A 22,790-nucleotide genomic window follows, 5' to 3' on the forward strand; every position below is an offset into this window, starting at 1 on the left:
CCCTTCTCTGTTGCTTTAAAAAAAAAAAAAATAGGAAGATATATGCCTTTCTTGGTAGAATGAATTATCCAAACTATTGTAAAATAATTACTGACTTTGGTCAACCTAGAATCTCTTCAAAACATGAAGGTTAAAAAAGGAGTCATTGGTCATTCTCTTTTTAGGAAGGCTTACACATGAGTGAAAAAAGTCACAGAAGGTGCCAAAAAAAAAAAAAAAAAAAAAAGTGACAAGCCAGCTGGGAACATGGGAAACCAAATGTTATCACCTTTAAGGCTTAAGCCATTGAAACACCCTTATTCCAAATGGTTGGAATTCTCATTCTAAAGAAGGAAGTCAGGAAATCCCATTATGGTGCCACTTAACACAGGGCTTACATTCAAGAATCCAAATTTGGGGCAAAGGGCAGATTAAAAATGAAAGTGAGGGGAAGCTGACTGGCTCAGCCAGTCGAGTGTGCAAATCTTGATCTCAGGGTTGTGAATTTGAGCCCCATATTGGGTACAGGGATTACTCAAAAATAAAATCTTAAAAAAGAGAATACAATAAAAATGACAAAATAAAAATGAAAGTGGAAAAACGGGACAGTAACTGCTAAATGAAAAGTAAATTCTGGTAACCCCCTCCCCCCATTTTTTGGCTTTGTTTTTTGATTATACTCATGCAAAGTCTAGGTGTATTGCCAGAAAGAAATTAAAATGTCAGAGGAATTAAAATTATCCTGGAAAATTTTTTAAAAAGAAGAAGAAGAAGGGGGCACCTGGGTGGCTCAGTAGGTTAAAGCCTCTGCCTTCAGTTCAGGTCATGATCTCAGGGTCCTGGATTGAGTCCCCCATCAGGCTCTCTGCACAGCAGGTTGTCTGCTTCCCCCCTCCCCAACCCCTGCCTGCCCACTTGTGATCTTTCTGTCTCTGTCAAATAAAAAAAAGTCTTTAAAGAAGAAGATGAAGAAGAGAAAGAAGAAGAACCAACTATACTGAGTTAAAGCTCTGAGCTCAGGATGTATCTCAAAGATCATTTGTTCTACCATAGCAAGAAAACAAGAGTCAGGTCTAGAACTCAGATTGCCCCATTCCCATTCATATTTCAACATATTCTAATCTCACCCCCTAGTATGAACAATACAAGAAGACACAACATTCTCAACATTGGCCCTCGGAGTATTTGAATTCCTTAGGTTTCCCATAGAGAACAAGAACCAAGGCAATATGACATCGGGTGATTCTCACAATCCTTGACAGTTATGTCCTACAAAGTTTCCACGAACACCACTTAGAGAACACTGAAACAATTGCCTCTGGCACAAATATGGGGTTCAGTTCCTCTGAGCCTCTGACTGCAAATTTTTGTCTATGGATCAATACCGAATCCTGTTTTATTTGCATTTCTGTTTAAATACATCTTAAAATGTGAATTTGAGTCATTAACATTGAATTCAAGGCCAACAGCACTTTACTGACCTCTGAATGAAGCCCCCCAACAAATCCAGCTCCTCCGTGAGGCAGTCCCACTAGCCAGCACTCAGCACTACACTTGGGGAGCACTTTAAACAGCCGTATCACCCACAGAAGGCACAACAATGTGAGAAACATGATACGAAACAGATTATGAAGCTCCTTGTTTACGCTGTGCTGTACCATGTACAGGACAGTTGAGAGCACAGTCTTCTCTGACCTCAGTTGGGAACATGCACGTCAGGTGACTCAAATTGTATGCTGTTCTCCACGTCTGCAAATGATCCCCACGGCACTGCAAGTACTGATTTGGGGCTTACAAGTACATCTTAGTGAGTGGGGTCATTTACAAATACAGACTCCATGAATAATGAAGGTCAGCTCTACAATTTTGAATAATTCAGTCTTACTTTTTTCCTGCTAAAGGAAACATGGATACCTAGGATACTGTCAAGAGCAATTAATCAGGGCGCCTGGGTGGCTCAGGTCATGATCTCAGGGTCCTGGGATCAAGCCCTACATCGGGCTCTGTGCTCAGCAGGGAGCCTGCTTCCCCCCCACCCCACCCCCGCCTGCCTCTCTCCCTACTTGTGATCTGTCAAATAAATAGATAAAATCTTAAAAAAAAAATTAATTAATCATAAAATTGTCTCCTCTAATCTTCCCCAGTAGAAAATGTTTATGCTTAGTATGTTATTTTGTGCCTGGACAATCCCTAATACACACATCAGGGGATGATGATAGTTACACCTCGGTCACATGGTTACCAGTGGCCACTTAGGTTGGAAAATCCATGTTCGGTAAAAAGACATAAGAATAAAGAAATTACATAATCTAGATATCAAAGTACAACTAAAAAGTCTTCTGAAATTGTTAATAAGTAATAAACAACATAAAAAGGAACTACAATATAATCTGAAAACTATTTCAAAATAGGGAAAATTAGAAAGGTCTATGCTGGGGGCGCCTGGGTGGCTCAGTGGGTTAAGCCGCTGCCTTCGGCTCAGGTCATGATCTCAGGGTCCTGGGATCGAGTCCCGCATCGGGCTCTCTGCTCAGCAGGGAGCCTGCTTCCTCCTCTCTCTCTCTCTGCCTGCCTCTCTGCCTACTTGTGATCTCTCTCTGTCAAATAAATAAATAAAATCTTTAAAAAAAAAAAAAAAGAAAGGTCTATGCTGTCAAGTATCAAATTTGAGAATCTATAGGTCAAGTATTTGCTGCGGAGGATTTTAACTTTGCTCATTGTGCTTTTCCATATTTTTAAATACACCGCCATGTGTTACTATACTAAATTAAAAAGCTAATAGAAGTACTATTTTGCAAAAGTAAGACAGACTTTGCCCTACCTTACTTAAGCCATATGAGACAGATCTGTCTCTCTTTGGAAGAAAAAAAAGTTCTTTCCAGAAAACACTTTGATTCGAAATTCAGAAAATCTTCCCCATTCTCCTCTTTTATTTCTCATTTCCTTCTTTTCTCACTTCATTATTTATGTTTTTCTGTATTCTTTATCTCAGAAAGCAGCCACTAGCATCCTAGGTGAATTTGCTACTACACTGGCTTTCTCCCAGCTAAAGCTTCTCTCTCTGTATTCTAGGTTGGTGTTAATTATTTGAAAGGCTTTAGGCGGAGACGACCAGACAGGAGAGCTGAGACAGGTGGAGGGACAGGCAGTAGAGCCTTGCAGTGGTGGAGATCAGAGGGAACTGCTCCAGAGTACCCAGGCACATATGCAGAAAGGTTCACCTTGAGACAGGAGGTGAAGCTGGGAACCCTTGCGACTGTGAACAAGGAAGAGAGAAGATGACCTTGACAGCATTGAGAAGCAGTACCTTTGATTTTCTCTTGTAGGAGGCAGGGCTATGTGTTAATAGCTAAGGAGGAAGTTTGGGTAGGTGCTGGGAGGGCGGTGAAGGAATGAAATAATAGGTCATGAGAGCAATAGGCGGGACAACTACTCAAGGTCAAGTGGAAAGAGAGCTAACCAGTGCCCAAGACCCAGCTGCAACCAGAGGAGACCAATCACCTTGGCTGCGTCTGCACAGCTAAGCAGTGTCTTCAGCCACATTAGCAAGCCTGTGTGTGCTGCCCCAACCCTGTGTTCTCTTGTGTGTGAGCACCTGCTCTTCCCATTCAGTCACTTAAATGCTTAGTAGCCAACCTCCTTTAACCCCCTCTCCTTTGTCTTTCTGCTTCGGCTTTGCAACGCTGGGACCCTGGGTCACTCAGAATGGATGGTGAGAATGTGCTGGTTTGAACCATAGGACATTTCCATTTTTATAGGACACACACGATTAAATATCCAGGGATGGAATGAGGGATGACAGCATGGAATCACCTGGATTCCGAATGCCAGAAGGTTTTCAAATACCCTTGTTTGAGAGCATAGAACGGGCTGAGAATTCCAGCAGGATTCAGGGTCCAAGGGAACAGCTGCTGCTTGGGTCAGTCTCTCTGGAGGCCTCAGCCTGATGGAAGGAAAGTTCTCGAACCTGATTAGGGCTCTAGCAAGAAGCCTACTCTAACATTTCACAGTTTGTCCTGGTCAGGCACAATGTCAAGTTGTCAAGGATACAAACAAAATTCAAAACAAGAATGAAGGGAGAAGGGATTTGGGAAGAACAGGCTTAAAGAAAGAAAGAAAGAAAGAAAGAAAGAACTCACAATGACATCTTGATTAGAAATGACAAACATAGCAATGGTTTTAACTAGAATTAAAGGCAAAATATCAAAACATGCTTCTTCATTTTAGGCCCAGAGCTTCAGTCTTCAAACCCTCTATAAATTCCCCAGCCATCCCATCACTTCCTTTAAAAGGGTCATTTTAGGGACCCTGGCTGGCTCAAGGCAGTTAAGCTTCTGCCTTCAGTTCGGGTCATGCTCCCAGGGTCCTGGGATCGAGTCCCATGTCTGGCTCCCCCTCCTTCTCCCTCTCTCTCTCTGCCTGCTGCTCCCCCTACTTGTGGGTGCGCGCTCTCTCTCTCTCTCTCTCTATCAAATAAATAAATAAAACCTTAAAAAATATTTATTAAGATAAGTTAAATAAAAGGATAATTGCCTCCCGTCTCTGGGCCTGACGTTGCATTATGAAAATACATAAAAATGTCCCGAGTTAACTAAAAAGTACCTCAACTGTGACCATTCCAGAAATTAGGAGACTAGGAGAAACTAGAGAATGAAACTATATCAACTCCCCAGAAGATGGTAATACACAGACTGGTATGAACTGAAGGGAAAAAAAAAAGGTACCTCAAAACTCTTCAGCTATTAACCAAAATTTACCCCCATGGTAATCCCAAACCCCTTATGAGATTGGTTTATTCTATGCAGGAAACTGAGGCTTGGGGAGGTGGTCGGTCCCAGTCGAGGTCGTCCAGCTAGCATCAACAGATTCTGAAGGCAGTGTCCATTCCCAACCCATGACACAGAACCTGTCATCCCACTGTCCATGACTTTGTGGAATCAAGGCCCCTGAAGTATATGACAGTTCTTCTGAAAAGTAGAATTTCACCTATTAGAGGATGAGAAGGGCGTCCCAACGGATTTTCTTAAGTCAGAGATAGGTCTCCCTTTTCCATATCATCATGGCCAAAAACCTAACAAAGTATCTGCAAGACAGTTGCAACGAGCAAATTCACAGGGACCCTACCAACATTCTAAAGAAAACTACAGTGAGAACCAAGAGGGGAGAAACCCAAGGGCGAGCAGTCAGGGAATTAATGACAGACACAGCCTGTCTCATTTTCATGAGAGCAAACACCATCACAAATGCTTTCAAAGGTCAAGTGCAGTGAGTGAGGTAATGCTGTTTGGGGAATGAAATAAACATTACTTTGGTTTTGCTCTGGGAAGGTTTTTTTTTTTTCTTTGTCTGTTTGTTTTTCTCTTTTTTCCTTTTCTTTCTGTCTCTCAGTTTTGAATTCTTTACCCTTTTAAATCAAAATCATTCTCACCACCCCCATTTTGCCCGGTCTCTGTGAAAAACGTTTTTATAGCCATCTCAAGCCTGCAGATTTTCTCAAGACCCTTCTGCTCGGCAGACACTATTTTCTTACCAGGCTGGAGATTTTAAGACTGTGGAAAATGACGTTGGATTTGTCTTGGCAGAACCGAGGGGGCAGAGAAGGTGAGAGAGGGAGGGAGTAGGAAGGAAGGGTCTCCTGTTCAAAATAATCTTGATTTCCAACCCATAACACTGCATAAGTTAAGCATTTTCGTAGATAGTCTTAACAGTTACACAAGATTTTTTTTTTTTTTTCCCCTCTCTTTCAAAATGTGCTTTCAACAGTCAGGCTGTTTTCAAATGAACTGAAAGAAGTACTGTGTTCAGAGAGACAAGGATGGGCTATATAGCACATGCCTGGAGAGATACAAAAGCTGCTTTATTTAAATGTATGTTTGCCCTGGCAGGAATTCGGAAACCCACCTGTACATAATCCACACTGCGTCCCAGCGCTCTGAAGGCCGTGTACATGACTTCTCTTTTTCCACCCCATTTTTGCATGATGCAAATACTTTTGTTGGACAGGACCAACTGGGTGACATGTTGCGAGCTTTCTTTATGCGACTCCTCCGTCTCACCAGGACCTTTCTCGTGGAAGTTGTTCTTCCAGATGTAGGTGGCTGATTTGTCCCTGCCCATGACTTCACTAAAGATGTCCATCATATAGAGGTCGTCTTCCGAGTTCCCGTCTATGACCATGACTACTTTAATCCCCGGGTAGGTCAGCCTCTTCACCGACTGCAAGCATTTTCGTAAGTAGTCTGGATCTTCTTGATACGCGGCGATGCAAAGAGCAACACTTTTGTTCAATTTAATGGGTGTTTCTAGGGATTTTTTCATTTTTCGGTGCTCCAAAAAGGCAAACAGGCTTTGGATGATGAGGTGGGACGCTAAAAAGGCACCGTACAGTCCAAAAGAGAAATAGTAATTATCTGTTTGGATAAATTGGTAGCCGACGATATAAGCAGCGGTGATTCCGAGGAGGAGAGACACTCCGAACAGCGTGGTTCCAATTATTCTCAGGATACACAGAAACCTCTCACAATGCATCTGGAAGAAAATCAAATGATACTGCTGGTTAACCACTCTTGTCCCCTACTTGTTGTAAACATGGCATCATGGGGAGTATTGGGCTAGAAGCACCCGAGAGCTCTAAGCTCACTTTCCTCACTTAATCAGCTGTGTGACTTTCTACCGCCTCAGTTTTCTCATCTACAAAATAGGGATAAAGATGCCCTTCTGGTAGACCCCAGAGGGCTGTTTCAAGAATCAATGGAGGTGATGGTGGCAAGGTGCTACTGGAAACCATAACATGTCAAAAAAAAATATGTCAAAGTATTCTTTTTAGCATGTTAGATCACTTACCTAAGGATACACTCTACATAGGAGGCCACAGCTAGGTGTAGAACCTAATTGTTCTAGAGAGCAAGGCATTCTTTCTTCCTATACCACAGGTCCCCCCTACCCCCCAACACTGACCAGTGAAAAATGCATTGGAGATTTTGCTAAATTTCATCTCCTCTCCAATGCAAATCCCTCAGCTCACACCCTCTCCATGCAGCCATCCAAGTTTGGAGATCTGGATTCTAGTACTAACTCTTCCAACAATTAGCTGTGTGTGACCTTGAGTCACTTTACCTCTCTGAGCCTCAGGTTTTTAATCCGTTACATGAGGGAATTTAGACTCCAAATCTCTGCTGACATTGAAAGTTCTTTAAGCCTGGGCACCCGGCAGATACATCTCTCAAGCCCCTGTAATTCTGATTTGCACTCCCCAGAGGCCGGGGGGGGTGGGATTAGATGCTCCAATCCTCTAATCAGAAGTCTGTTTCCTCCAACCACCAGCACAAAAAATCCTGAGGATCAGAAATCTTACTGTAACACAGTCAGCACACAGTAAGTGTTTATAGAAACCATTCATAAATTAAGGAACAAACAGCAACACGCTGTAATATATTAGACTTGAAACACATTTCAGCTTTTAATGGTAGCCGGTTGTGTATTCCTCTCTATAGTTTGTGTTATCTCCTAATAAGACTTTGAACAACCAAAGTATAAGAGGACATTTTTTTTTTTTAATTTCCTTTTATATCTACAAAGTTAAACATACAAGAGTTACCTGGCATGTGATGGCAAGGTTTCCCACGTACCCAACAATTCTCCGGGCAACAGTGGTTGTCCCATGATTTAATTCAATTCTGACACCATCCCCCCCAATAGCATCAGACCCCACAGGACTGCCTGCATCTCCACAACTTCAGAAACCAGTCCCAAACCCAGGGGGTGACCTGTACTTCTGATCTACCAGTTCTAAATAAGAGGTTCCCAAGACCCACCCACCTTGGGTTTGTTTAGTTTGCCAGAGCGGCTCACAGAGAACTCAGGAAACCAGTTTATTCACTAGATTCCTGGTTTATTTTACGAGGAGCAGCAGCCAGCAAAAAAGGTCTGAAGGAAGGGCACGGAGCTTCCATGCCTCTCCAAGAGCACCACTCCCCCCAAATCTCATTGTGTTCACCAGCCCAGAAGCCCTCTTAATTCTCCTCTTCTGCGTGTCTACGGAGGCTTCATTATACAGGCGTATCTGATTAAATCACCGGCCATTGGCAACTGAACTCAATCTCCAGCCCTTAAAAACTCCCCAGAGGCCTGGAGGGTGGGACTAGATGCTCCAATCCTCTAATCAAATGGTTGGCTCCACTGGCAGTGAGTCCCCACCCTTAGACTGTCTAAAAGTCACCCCATTAACATAATAAAAGACACCTCTATCTTCTCACTTCAAAATACCAAGGGTTTGGGGCACCTGGGTGACTCAGTGGGTTAAAGCCTCTGCCTTCGCCTCAGTTCATGATCTCAGGGTCCTGGGATCGAGCCCTGCATCTGCTCAGCAGGGAGCCTGCTTCTCCCTGCCTACTTATGATCTCTTCTCTCTCTCTGTCAAATAAATAAATAAATAAAATCTTAAAACAAAACAAAAACAAAAAAAACACAAGGGTTTTAGAAGCTCTGTGCCAGGAATAAGATGAAAACCAAATATATATTATCTTACTATAAGCCATGATAACAATCCCTCACCCCGAAGTTCATGTCTTCCTCTTCCAATAATGAACTATAATGAAAGATGTCACTGGTGTTTGTAAACATGGCATCCCCATCTTCAATCATTCACTCTGACTTCGGGGTTTTTGTCATATCTATATATAATTAATACTTGACCTTTTTCTTGAATTCAACCAGCTTTTGAAAGCAAAATAAATCTATTTTAAGTGGAAACTTAAGGTAAGCAATGATCTCTTCAAAGTCTCTGTTTTCCCACTCCACGTTGACTTAAAATTGAATCCCCACCCAGCACCTGGTATGATGTTGGTTGCTACCCGTTGTGTGGCCAACACGTCTCCCAGATCCAAGAGGCATCATTTATAGTCCAGTGCCTGTCATTACACACTGAGGTGGTCCTGAGTGGAAACACATTGTGCTTTGAGGAAACTGTATGACTTCTCCATCAACCGTGTTCCCCCTCCTAAGCACAAGATGGCTTGGGGTGGCTGGCTCTGGTGTTCCAGCTTTTGGAACCCTGACATGGGTCACTTCCCATAGGGACTTGAGGGCGGATCTCCTGCCCTCTCTCTTTTCCTTCCACAGGCTCAATGCGCATACTGACAAGGTCCCCGGGGTTTGCAGAGCCCAAAGATCAAGGAATCTTGGTTTTTGAACAGCCACATGAAAGGGAGCGAGACACCAATCAGGAAGACCTGCCTTGGACGCTCTGTTAGCAAGAATGAATTGCTGAGTTTTGTTTTTTTGCTTACCCACTACGAATTTTGAGTTCACTTCACTCTAACTAATAAAACCCAGGTAATGCAAAGCAGCCTGGAGGGCCAGGATGCTAGCTTGTGGACATTATATTCTTTAGTCAAGAGGAGATAATAGTATTTGTCAAGGCCCCTTCACAGAGCTGCAGTGAGAAGCCAAATCAAAACCAACCCTTATGAAAGGGTGTTAAAAAACCCAAACCATGACAGTTTCAAGTATTGGCTAACAATTAGGAAGCTAAAACAACATACACAGATGCTTGTTCCCCTTCCGGCACTTAACTCAGGACATCAGAGGCTGATAAAGGTAATCTGAACACAACGGAAAATTCTCAGAGCTGGGGAGCGGTGAAACGGTGAGTTCCCAGTGGAAGGCAAGAGAGCACAGCATCCCTTGTTAATTAAAACAGCTGACAGGATGCTGAAAACTCCCACCGGGCACCTTAACTAATGCTAAAGGTGCACGGAGCCCCAGACTTGGAACTTGTCATCTCCAAGATGTGAGTCATTCTCACAAGAGTGAAGAATTTTAAGGGGACTACAACACTCTGCCAGGGAGAAGCTGAAGTGTGTGTTTCGCTTGTGTTTAACATCGCCAGAGCCAGCAAAAGAACTGCCTGCCATTCTTTCCCATTATTCACAGTTTCCTTGCTTTTATCAGCACACGCGGACAAAGAGCGTTTGCAGAGCATCTGCTGGCCACAGCTGAAGTGGGAACACCCTCTTACATCAGAGGAGTCTCCAGAAGGTCCCTTTGAAGCCTGGGAAAAGTTGCTAGTAAACTGCAGCAACACAGTTAAAAATCGAACCTTTCTATTTCTGCAACATATTGTACTGCTGCCCGTTATGACACATGCAGCATGTCGGTCCGGGCCAGAGGGCACAAGGCACATTTCAGAGCCAGCTTTACTGAGATGCATTGATCTCCAGGAGGGACACACAGTGTGTGTTGCTTTATAACCCCCCCACCCCGCCGCCCCCCAGGGCAATTTCATAGATATGGGCACCATATGTGTGAGACTTACTGAGTCGGAGACAATCCTCAATTCATATACTCTGTTTCATAAGCAAAGTCTCCTTGTCAGACATATGGCTTTATTGTTAAATCGGAAAATATGGTTAGTTCCATCCTGGATCGTAAGAGTTTATTGCTACACCTTCTGTAAGCATTTAAAGCATAAAACTTAAATTATTATTATTATTATTATTATTATTATTTGCTCAAATCAAACTTTAATTGATTTTTAGGCTGCTATTAGACCTGATACCAGTTAATTCACTGAGTACTAGTCTTCACAGTAAATTCTAAGCTAAGCCAAGTGTTAACGAATTATCTTGATGTACCATAAGGTAAGTTCCGCAAAGTCAACAGATTTTTTTTTAACCTATTTTCACTAATGTGCCCCAAGGCCATAAAACACTGTCTGGCTTATAGGTGGTATGTAGTAAATATTTGCTGAGTGAATGGTTGTAACTTGACCCATCAATATTGTCACTGGCATCATTTTTCTACCAGCTAACATTCCCCATTCACTCTTTGCAGGCACCAGGGCAAGTCTTATCTGTTTTGTTGAGTAGCATAATCCTATTTACTCTTTCTTTTTTTTTTAAGATTTTATTTATTTATTTGCCAGAGAGAGCGAGCGAGCACAGGCAGGCAGAGTGGCAGCAGAGGCAGAGGGAGAAGCAGGCTCCCTGCCGAGCAAGGAGCCCGATGTGGGACTCGATTCCAGGACGCCGGGACCATGACCTGAGCCGAAGGCAGTCACTCAACCAACTGAGCCACCCAGGCGTCCCGATCCTATTTCATCTTAACAGCTTTAAATGGTAAATGTATTCTCAATCTCATGTTACAAATAACATCTACAAAGGACGAGGAAACCCAGGACTCTCCAGTACAGAAGTAACTTGTCCACAGTCCCAAAACCAGGGATAGGATCCGCAGGGTAGCGTAATGCCAGATTCAAGAGTTCTCCATCAATATTTGCTGCATAGATTTGACTCCTCATGATGCAACAGTCACCATCCCTTTGTCTCTGGCTAATATAACATGCTGTGAAAAGAAATTTTAGCGATGAACCTCAAAAACTCTTTTCCTGCTGTTATGGAAAATGGGGAACTGACAGGTGCAGATACACGATCAACCAATACTCCAGGAGGATTTCAGGGCTCCTGTACTCTTCTATGTGGATGCAGCCAAAAGTGACATAGAAGTTCGTTATCCCAAAGCAAGCAGCCCAAATCCTGCTTTCCCATGAGAAAGGCACTCCTCCATTCACTGTTCCATCTGTAGAGCAGAGAGCAGCTTTGCTGTTAGCTCACATACCCCGAGCTGGACTCCACACGTCATTGGGTATCAGAACCTTTCTCCCCCTTAACCTGTTATTAACCAGAAAGTAACATGGGATGAGCTAGAATGACAGCTGCTCCCACAGCACTAGCGCCGTGGCAAGAACTGTGTTCCCATAGCTTCACAAAGGGGTCCTTATGTGGGGGATGCGGGAGAAGAGGAAGTGAGTTCAATGATTCGTCAGCATCTGGGAAAGGCTACAGAGATAAACGCCAAGGGATTCCTCTTCCCAGAGGTCTGAGCTTACCACTTCCTTCTAAAATGATTCCTCTCTCTCTTCACTCCCTGTTCCACTCCCCAGATTCTACCTGATTTTCTAACGAGCCCTGTGTACACTCTGGCCACGGGGCCTTGATGATCTGTCAACTGTGTGTTCTTGTACTCAAAACAGGGTCCGCCACGTAGTAGGCATGCTGAGTAAATGAGTAAGTCCTTTTGGAGTCAGACGGTCAATGCAGAATAAGAACAGGTTCCTTTCCAATCTTCGCTGCAGGGGCGATGGGTATATGCTGAACCCTTAAGGGTACCCCTCATCCGGCAGGATTTTTTTTCTTTACTTTTGAATGATTTTTTTTGCCCAGCTATCTAAATGTAATGGTTTTAAGGAGTACCAGACCAGCTGTAGAAGCCCTTATGATAATAAAGTTAGAAAAGGGCAAATGGCCTTCTGAAAGCATTTCCAGAAATTGCGAGTTACAGTCTGAAGAACTTACGAATTCAGGGGTCAAGTCTGGGGCACGGGGCATACTGGTACTCTTACACTCCTTACTATCCGTTGATCCATATACCGTTTTGAGTTTGGTTCTAATGATGTGTGTGTGTGTGTGTGTGTGTGTGTACTTGTGTGTTGCACACATGCCTACACATCTCTGGAACCAGACTGAACTGGGCCAGATTCAGGGCTCTTCCTTTTAATGGCAGGGTACACACTGAACCAGTTACGTAATACCTGACATCGTAAGTTCCTCCATGTAAGATAAAAAGGAAATACTCATGTTGACTTCACAGATTTTTAAATTAATAAGAGAACACATTTAAGCACATTAAAAAAAAAAAATGACCAACAGAGCTCAGCGAGGTTAGCCCTCTGCCACTACTAACTACCCCATCAGCCTGACTCTCCTTCCCTCCGATCCACTGTTAGTTAATAAAGGATAAGCATGGCCCAGTGAGCACAGCTGGACTGGGAAGAAATGGACTGAAGCCCAAGTTCTGCCTCGTATTAGCTCTCTGATCACCTGAGGGTTCCTGTGAATGAGCCATGTGTCCTTAGACAATCAATACCCCTGAACTTCAAATTCTGGGGACAGGGTTGAAACTTTATTTTCCTATCACAACTGCCCACAGCAGAGTGTCGAGGTGGATGAACGTATGTTGCAAAGGGGACGTGCTCTTCACCTGGGAGGAGTACAGAGAGTAAATTCCTTTTGGTATCGGTCTACTCCCTGTGCCTAATGGAACTTTTTGTGGGCTTGCTGTAAGCAGGCAAGGAATATATATCTATATCTATATATACATGTATATGGATATATATATATATGGATATACATGTATATGGAGATATATATATATATATCCATCCATCCCAGCTTCTGTGAGATACTAATAGCTTTAATGTCCTAATGTAAAGAAAGAGTAACTTAAATCATAAAGTACACCTGCCCCTCTTTCTCATCATATTCCAAAACCCACGGAAGACTAGATTGCTGTCTTTTTAATTTGTAGCCAGTATCTACACCTATAGAGCCCAAAAGGAGATCCGTAAGGAATATTTCTTTAGCGGGGGCGCCTGGGTGGCTCAGAGGGTTAAAGCCTCTGCCTTCGGCTCAGGTCATGATCCCAGACTCCTGGGATCGAGCCCCGCATCAGGCTCTCTGCTCCCTCCCGTCTTTCGCTCTCTGCCTACCTGTGATCTCTGTCTGTTGAATAAATAAATAAAATCTTAAAAAAAAAATATTTCTTTAGCAAATGCACTGCTCAAAATCACATCTCATAAACAGCTGAACTGGCTCTGGAACACAGGTTTTCTTAACCCTTAACTTGTTGTATTGCAGGGGGTGGGGGCGGCCAGGCCTGCAGTCATAGGTAGAACAATTAGAATTGTGGTGAAAAAATAATGAATACTGTTATGCTAAAAATAAATAAATTTAATTTTTAAAAAAAAGAATATTAACTTGGGTGGGAGATCCTAGCAAGGAGCGTGGAAACCTGCTTCTTTGTCATGTAAGACATACTCTGCTTTTAGCCATTTGCTTGCTAAGGGTGGGTTAGGAAGGCATGGTGAGCAGAGAAAAAGCAGGGGTTCCCAAATTTTCCTGTACATCCACATTACTTGGGGGGTCTGTAAAATCTACCCATGTGCGCCTTCCACAACAACCTGTGTTCATTGGTATGGAGTGCTGAAAGGGCATCAGTAATTTTCAAATCTCCTTAAGTGATTCTTATTGCAACAAAGTTTGGCAATCACTGGGTTAAAGTCTAAGAAATCTTCAATGATTTGTTTGCATCCATCCACATCCCTCCAGTACTGCCTCGGCCACTGTCCTCAACCAGAAATCTGAGGAAAAAGTGCCCAAATAGAGCCTCTCAACAGACTTCATATTACAGCACATTCCCCTCTGGGACATATTAGAGCACATGATCCTCATCTTGTCCCCTTCTGACCTCCTCTCCCTCTCTGGCTTTGAAGTTGGCCTTTGTCTCTCCAGTCCCACTGCACTGATCCTAGCAGAGACCCTGGAGCCACGCTTGTAAGGTTAGGCAATGGGCCTCTCCAAGGCCTTGACACTCCATCTGTGTCTGGATCCAGAGCTCCGGGTTTCAGATTTCTCTCTGTTGGTACCATCAGTACTGATAGATCACTCCCAGGATGCTCGTTCTCCCAACTGCCCTATTGGTTCCTGAATTTCACCATCATAAACTTCATCCTGAAATTCAACATGGCAAAGGGGAAAGTTTGCAGAAAGACTTGGCATGAAATCTTCCTTCTCTGTGTTCCTCCTCCATTGGCTCTTGGGCACAATCTTCACGGGTCAGAGCCCCAAGCAGCCACAGGCACCACAAATGCCAAGAATCCTAGAGAAATCTTTTCTCATCTCTCTCAGATGTGGCTTCTCCTCAACGCTGGCCCCCATAAAATTCGACTAGTCCAGCTGCAGCATAGACCAGTTCAGGGGGCCTTATATTCAAGAATTATTGGATTTTTTTTTGTTTAAAGATTTTATTTACTTGAGAAGAGTGTGAGAAAGTGCATGAGAGGGAAGAAGGTCAGAGGGAGAAGCAGATTCCCCATGGAGCTGGGAGCCCAATGCAGGACTTGATACCCGAACTCTGGGTTCATGACCTGAGCCGAAGGCAGCCGCTTAGCCAACTGAGCCACCCAGGAACCCAAGAATTAGTGGGTTCAATGACATTCACACTCCTCTCTAAACACTGTGACTTTGACTGAGTTGCTTCATCATTCTTAGGCAAGGTTCCTTTAATTACAGAATCTTCTTTATGGGGGGTTGGGATTAGACATAATGTATATAAAGTATCTAATTCAGTGCCTGATACATATTAGATGTGATAAATAGCAGTTATTTTTTTTAAAGATTTTATTTATTTATTTGACAGAGAGAAATCACAAGCAGACGGAGAGGCAGGTAGAGAGAGAGGAAGGGAAGCAGGCTCCCTGCTGAGCAGAGAGCCCGATGCGGGACTCGATCCCAAGACCCTGAAATCATGACCTGAGCCGAAGGCAGCGGCTCAACCCACTGAGCCACCCAGGCGCCCAATAGCAGTTATTATTTTACTTTTTTATGGGCCCCATTATATTTTGCCTTACACTACGGTTATTTATGAAGACTTCTCTGAGTATATTTTTTGTCTGACAAATTCCATTAAAATGCAAACTGCATCTTATTTGTTTTTTAGAACTTTCCAGTAAAAATTATGCAGTTAAGAGGCAGTCTTTTCTATTTTGTTATTTAAGTTAAAAAAAATATACTTAAGGGGCACCCGGGTGGCTCAGTGGTTTAGAGCCTCTGCCTTCAGCTCAGGTCATGGTCCCAGGGTCCTGGGATCGAGCCCCAAATCAGGCTCTCTGCTCAGCAGGGAGCCTGCTTCCCTTCCTCTCTCTCTACTTGCTTCTCTGCCTACTTGTGATCTCTGTCTGTCAAATGAATAAATAATATCTTTAAAATATATATATATATATATATATATATATATATATATATATATATTTATTTTTTTTTTTTTAAGATGGGCACCTGGGTGGCTCAGTCAGTTAAGTTGTCTGTCTGCCTTCAGGTCAGGTCATGATCCCGGGGTCCTGGGATTGAGCTGACATCTGGCTCCTTACTCGGTGGGAAGCCTGCTTCTCCGCACCCTCTGCCCCTCCCCTGCTCACTCGTGCTCACTCTCTCCCCTGAATAAATAAATCTTAAAAAAAAAAAAAAAAAAGTAACTGCATTATATTTAATGTTGAGTCCTGTATCAGTAACATCTTCCTAGATTGTGAGGGGCACCCGGCTGGCTCTGCCAACAAAGCATGCAACTCTTGATCTCCGGGTCATGAGTTCAAGTCCCACCTTGGGAGTAACTTGGAAAGACAGATTGTAGACAAGGCTATACACACACACACACACACACACACACAGAAACTCTATACATCTGTATACACTGATGACATTCAAAATATACTTGAATAATTTAATGTCTATGCACCGGGATGATACTTATTCTATGCAGATCACTGCTAGAGAGGAAAGGATTAAAACCAAGTTAGGGAGGAAATGACTTTTCTGCAGGGAGCTGTCTCCCCATTCAGCTGTCACACCTGCCACTGGCTTGGTCCTTGCATCCTCTTAGTGGGACACAACCAGAGTGAATTTGAATTAAAAAAAAAAACAGAAGCCAGAAAGGGACAGTGGAGTTTATGTTCTGTTCTCCAATTACATTAACTCAGCAATCCCACATTACGCAAAAGCTGAGAAGCTAATAATTCAACAAACCACTTGTTCTTAGATTGAAAAAAATGTAACTGTGTAAAGAAGTCAAGCGGTAAAAGGCACAGCATAGGGAAAACGGTCCATGGTACTGTAATACTGTCCGATGATGGGGGGTTGGGTAGTTACACCGGTGGAGAGCATAGCGAGAAGAACAAACTTGTTCCATCACTGTGTTACACACCTGAGACTAATGTAACGTTGTGTGTGAACCACACTTCAATTAAAAAAAATGTAACACTGTAATATAACTTGGCCAAAGGGGCCAAGTGACCCATAAGGGCTTTCCCCACAGTTCTAATAATAGATAATAAATAAATCCATGAGCAGTCTGTGCCTAAAATTTCAAGAAAAAAATTGTCTTAGGGGCACCTTCGTAGCTCAGTTGGTTAAATGTCTGCCTTCGGCTCAGGTCATGATCTTAGGGTCCTGGGACTGATTCCCACTTGAGGCTCTCGGCTCAGAGGGGAGTCTGTTTCTCTGTCCCTCTACCCCTCCCCCACCCCAGCTCATGCTCGCGAACTCACTTTACGTGAGATCTTTATTTTTTTTTATTTTTTTTAAAGATTTTATTTATTTATTTGACAGAGAGAGATCACAAGTAGGCAGAGAGGCAGGCAGAGAGAGAGAGAGGAGGAAGCAGGCTCCCTGCTGAGCAGAGAGCCCCATGCGGGACTCGATCCCAGGACCCTGAGATCATGACCTGAGCCGAAGGCAGCGGCTTAACCCACTGAGCCACCCAGGCGCCCACGTGAGAGCTTTTAAAAAAAAAAAAAATTTTTTTTTTAAAGTTTTAAAAGAAAGCTGGTACAGAAACCATGTATAAAAGTGTTTACGAAATTCAAAACTATGAGGCTCTTCTATAAACCTAACAAGAACAGTTAGTTTCAATCTGACTTACTTTCTAGGAAGTTTCTTATTCATTTGTTGCTCAATTCCTGTGTTCTAGGATGGCAGCTACTTCCTTTGCTTTGGAGAGTGACATTCAAATTTGCGACTAATCACCAACTTAAGACCTTAATTTATCAAAGATGCAGATCTTTCTCTGGTAAAGATTCAGCTCTAGGTATAATACCAGGTAATACATTGGCCCATATATCTACATTTTCCCACTCTCCCACCTCAGGAAATACGTAAGAAAAAGTGAGTAGGAGTGTTGATATTCTAATTCCAATGCTATCATTGAAAAATGTGTTGACCTAGAATTCTGAATACTAGTTCCAAAACTGCAAACTTACACATGACATAATATAAATACTATTACAGGCAACTTTAAAGAGTTAACCTTTTATTGAAAATGTAAAATAGCCAAGGAGTGAAAAAACCTGCAATGAACATGATGGGTATTACAAATGCAGTACCAATCAATCAATAGTAAATAATAAAATAAAAGTAAACATAAAAAGGCTGTACCTCAGTAGTTTGAGTAATCTTATCTATCATCTAGAAAAACGCAGCGAAAATATAATGAATGAGTCAATTTGCACACACTGGAATGAAAAGAAAATGTTTAGAACTTAAGTATTCCTTTCAATCCTAGTCTCAAAACTTAAAACCGTATCTACAACAGTTTAACAGGCATAAATATTTGTCCTAACCAAATCTATATAAATACACCTTTTAATTTTTAAGCCTTTCATCACTGAATGTGTCTGAATACGTGCTGACCTTTTAAAAAATTGCCTTTCTAAAAAATCATAATCCCGTTTAACGCTTTCCCAAAATACATGATCCTACTCCTTCACTGCAATGAAAAAATCTGCGAGGAGAAATGCTTGAAATCTACAAAAGGCAGTGAAATCTACCCCCCTCTTAATCATCACCCTCACTTCCCCAGCAAAATCCAACTACCAATACCCTTCTCTCCACTCCTAACCCTGAGCTGAGAGTCTATATATACTCAGGCTGCCAGGTCGGGGAAGCCCTTTGTAGCCAATCAGAGCTCCCCGATCTATTGCGTCACACCTCCCCCCAGGGTGTGACGTCAAAGGCAATCCCAGGCCAGCCACGTGGGTTGGAGTGCAGGCGTTCTGGGCAGCTGCTCGGGAGACACCCGGCTGCAACGGTCCCCAGGCGGGGGGACGCGGCCAGGGAGGAGCCGCCAGGACTCCGACACGCACCTTCGGGGCGCACGGTTGTAGCTGCTCGCGCGCCCGGAGGCGCGCAGGGCCGCTGAGTCCAAATACACCGCGAGGGCGGGTGGGGGGTTGGGGGGGATGCAGGGAGAGGCGCGGGCACCTAAGCCGGTGTAACAGGACCCGGGTCTCGTCAACCCTCCTCCCCAGGCACCGCCTCTCCGCTCCCAGCCCCTCTTTCCAGCCTTAATTATTCTTTCAGCGCCGCTTCCCCTCCGCTGAGTCTCCCTGGCCGGAGGGAAGAGGCTCTGTCGCCAGCCCGTCCCGCCCGCACACAGGCCCTCCCGCTCGCAGGGACCCACTTCGGAGCCCTCGCTCACGCTGGGCGGGAACCGGCGTGACGAATTCCGCCCAAGGTGTTGATTATCCATCCCGACCCAACCTCTGGCTCGCCTCCCACTTCGCCCCGGCTCCCGCGGGCCCCCGGGCTCCCACCTCCCGGCCGGGCGCTAGGGACGGCACCCCCAGGCCCCCCACCCTCCCGGCCCCGCGCTGCAGCTGCGGAAAGAAGCGCCAGCGTGCTCGGTGCCACGTCGGAGTTGGCTCCCGGGACGTTGCAGCTGCCTGCGCAGCAGCGCCGGGTCCCCACGCACGCCCTGCCCCCGGGCGGCGGGGAGAGGGACGCGCGCCCTCCTCCCTCTGGGGACCCTGAGTGCCACCGCCCGCGTCGGGGACCCCCGGCCCCGAGTCAGGCTTCCGGAGCCGAGCAGAGCCGGGGCAGACCCAGCCTGACACTTTTCTGGGGTCGGAGGAGAGCAAAGGAAGGGAAGCCCGGGAAAGTGGGAGTGGCCGAGCGAGGCCGGTAGCCGCGAGGAGGTGGCAAAGGACCCTCCTTCTCGGGGGTCCCGGCTCTCCGGAGCTGGGAGCCCGGATCGCTTTAACCCTTTGCTTTCCAAGTAAGAAGCGGGTTTCCCACTTGAAAGTAAAAGGCTCTGGGCTGTTGCAGGATTTTCCTCCCCAGGTACAGTGCGGGGGGCGGGAGTGGGTAGAAAGGATAGGGGCAAAGCGGGGGGGGGGGTGGGGGTGCTGTGCGGAATGCATTTTCCTTGCACAGTGGAAATCCCTGTTTCCCAACTTGGGAGCCCCTCTGCGGCTCCGCAAGAGGAGGAGTGGAAAAGTACATCCCGGGACACGCAGTCTTCCCAGGCAGAGAGGTTACCTGTGTTCCCAGAAAGGCAGCGGATTTCTGGCGAGCGCCGCAGGGATGAGAAAGGGCAGGGATCTATTGCCAGGCCTGACACTGATCTGAAGTAGCCCCTGGTTTTCAGTCTGTTGGAAATTGGCCGACCTCAAACTTATCTGTCGAAAACCAGCTTTACCATTTTTTAACACTTCGTGGATAATTTCTTCCCTCTCCCTGGCCTAGTCGGGGGCGCCCTCCTGGTTCACCATATCGCGCCAGGGTAACGTACCTTGTTCAGCTCTTGGTCATAAAGTTGTCCTCAGGCTGTCTGTGTGGTCCCGGAGGGTTGGTGGCGGGCAGTTTCCAAAATTGAGGTAATAAGAGATCAGATGAATTTGAGACGACCAGCCAAAAAAAATAAAAAATTTAAAAACAACATTTAAAAAGGATTGGGGAGTCTTAAATGTTTGCTTCTCCCCCACTTTTAAAAAGGAAATATCACTACTATTCTGTTTACTATCTCCGTTGCACTTCAGTCTAATTCTTAAAAAGAAAAATTTGTGCTTTAAAAATAAATTAACTTTTTTATTTTATTTTATTTTATTTTTTGCTCCAGTTCCCCCTCCCCTGATATCGGATAGTCTCTTTTCTTATTCGGGTCAAGAAAAGCCCGGTGAAGACTCCGAAGAACCCAGGAAGCGCAGAATCAGGAGAAAGTCTTTGGCTGGGGCTGGTTCAAGTCCCTGGTTCAATGGGCTGCTGGAAGCCAGGACTGGGTAATTCTTTCCAGACGTCTTGACTTCTCCTTCCTCGCTGTTGTTGCCTTTCTGCCTCCTCCAACTTAAGGGGGTCTTAACAAGCGAGCTGGTGGGTGTTTTAATAGGGCGGAGGAGGGAGTGGGGGGTGAGGGGAGTGGAGAAGGGAGGTGCGGACTGGGGAACCCGGAGGGGAGGGAACTGGGAGCGCGGGCGGGCGGGCGGGCGGGAGGCGGGGAGGGGGAGAGGAAGACGAGAAATGGGCCATTCAAAGCCCTCTCTGAGCTAGAGGCCGGTTCTAAACTCCAATGAATTCAATTAACTTGATTGCTAACGTGTGCAGAGAAATTCACTGCACAGATGCTGGTCACCACCTGATTCCTTCCTTCCCTCCAGCGGCGGAGCGGGGAGGTCGCGCTTTGCAGACATCCGTGAACTCCAGCGTGAGTTACAAGGATTCCCTCTTCGCGAAATAACTCCCCACACTGTTCCGCTAATTCACTTTAAGGCCAAATGGTGCCCTTAGGCTAAGGAACAGCCAAGGGGAGGGATATCTGGGAGGTGTGTGTGTGCGTGTGAGTGCGTGTGTATACACACACCTGGAAATTCGAAAGCCGCCTGCGACGCTAAATGAAGTAAAATCAGCTACAAGTCTACTGCATGTTAACTCTTTCTTCCCAGGACCTCAAAAGTTTCTGAGCAGATGTCAAGTGTCAGAGCTTCCTTACACAGACGTTTCCGTATTGGGTAACGGAAAAAGTGAAAATATGATCATATATATTTTTTTCCCCTAACTTGAACCCCTCATGTAAAAATACGCAAGCAGCACGCATTATAAACAACGCATAAAATAAAAACCGTGCTCTGGAGAACTCGGAGGCAGCGCCATGAGAAAAAAAAGCCATTTCCAAGAGAATGGCTTGAATGAATGGCTTTTGCTTCTTGCGAGTCTTCTAAGAAGCTGACGAGTCAATGCTTCCATTTGCTCCCAGGCGCTCGTTTCTCAATCTTTTTTTTTTTTTTTTTTTTTTTTCCAATGCCCTAAAGCTGGGAAGAGTTACTTTTCCCGGTTAATCTCCCCTTTATTTGTTTGGTCCTCGCCAACACGGCTCCTGATGACTTAAAATGGACAGTAGGTGGCACTGTTTAGGAAAAAATGGGAGTGAGTTTACAGATGCACCGCTTTGGCCATTGAAGGCTCCGCTGGAATTATTACAGGGGAACAAGAGATTTCTTTTTTCTTTCTTTCTTTTTTCTTTGTTTTTTTTTTTTTTTCCCCCTTCTCTTCCAAGGTTTCTCTGAAGTGTGGACTTCTTTGGAACTCGGCTAGGCCTTGAAAAGTGGGGTTTTGCTCCTTATCACATATTTTGGATAGTAATGAACAAGTCAAAACAAAAGTCGAGTGAAATTTGAAACGTTGCTTTTCAAGGAGTCGCGCAAGGTGTGGTGGTAGGGGATGTGCTTGGAGGTCAAGAATTTTATGGCAATACCAGGTAGGCAGCCAACCCAGTCCCCAGGGGCAGACCTGCAAAGTACCACGCATTTCCGCTAACACCTCCCCACCCCCCACCTCCCACGAGGTTACACCTCTGGGAAGCATTACCCTGGCCTGATGACTTCACACCGCTCTGGGGAAACCCACTTACTAATTTTCCCCTACACACCCTCAAGGCTTCAGCCTTTGTTTGAACACTGCCTTAGGTGTGATTCAGCTCTTGAGGAACTGGCTTAAGTTTCAAGAGCTCAATTTCATCCCACTTAGACTCCTTTTTCTTGAATTTTAGTTGGATGATAGCTTTTAAATGCTAAGTTGTAATTTAAAATATATTATCTAACTTATGCACTCTTACATATACTATAGATTAACCTTATTTAGGGGTAAGGTGAAAATCGTGGGTGTCAGGTGTCTAGCTGTGGGACCCCACAGGAACACTTAACCTTGGCTCTGAATTTCCATGGTATTATGTGATGCAGGATGGCCGATTCTTGCTTAGTAGCATTTAGCTGTCCCTGTGCTAATAGTTTCAGCAATGAGAACATTTAGTGAAACGGGGTTTCTTTATTAAACAGAAACACATCTGCTGTTTGTCCCCTTGTGCTTGTAATTCATGGCCCATAAAGAAAAAAGTAAAATGTTAAAAAAAAAAAAATAGAATGTTGCCTATGG

At 44.7% G+C, this 22,790-nt stretch overlaps 1 protein-coding gene across 1 annotated transcript in view; it reads right to left on the reverse strand.

The window, feature by feature from the left end:
* The window catches only part of HAS2 (hyaluronan synthase 2), a 33,428-nt gene extending 12,639 nt beyond the window's left edge, over nt 1-20,789 (reverse strand). The window contains exons 1-2 of the mRNA XM_059392962.1: nt 20,158-20,789; nt 5,881-6,507 (exon numbers count right to left, since the gene is read on the reverse strand). Of these exons, the coding sequence (XP_059248945.1) occupies nt 5,881-6,507 (627 nt within the window). The 5' untranslated portion in view covers nt 20,158-20,789. The remainder of the gene's footprint in view (nt 1-5,880; nt 6,508-20,157) is intronic.
* Between the last annotated feature and the right edge of the window lie 2,001 nt (nt 20,790-22,790).

The sequence above is a fragment of the Mustela nigripes genome, chromosome 3 (genome assembly GCF_022355385.1).
Source record: "Mustela nigripes isolate SB6536 chromosome 3, MUSNIG.SB6536, whole genome shotgun sequence".
NCBI classification, from domain to species: Eukaryota; Metazoa; Chordata; class Mammalia; order Carnivora; family Mustelidae; genus Mustela; species Mustela nigripes.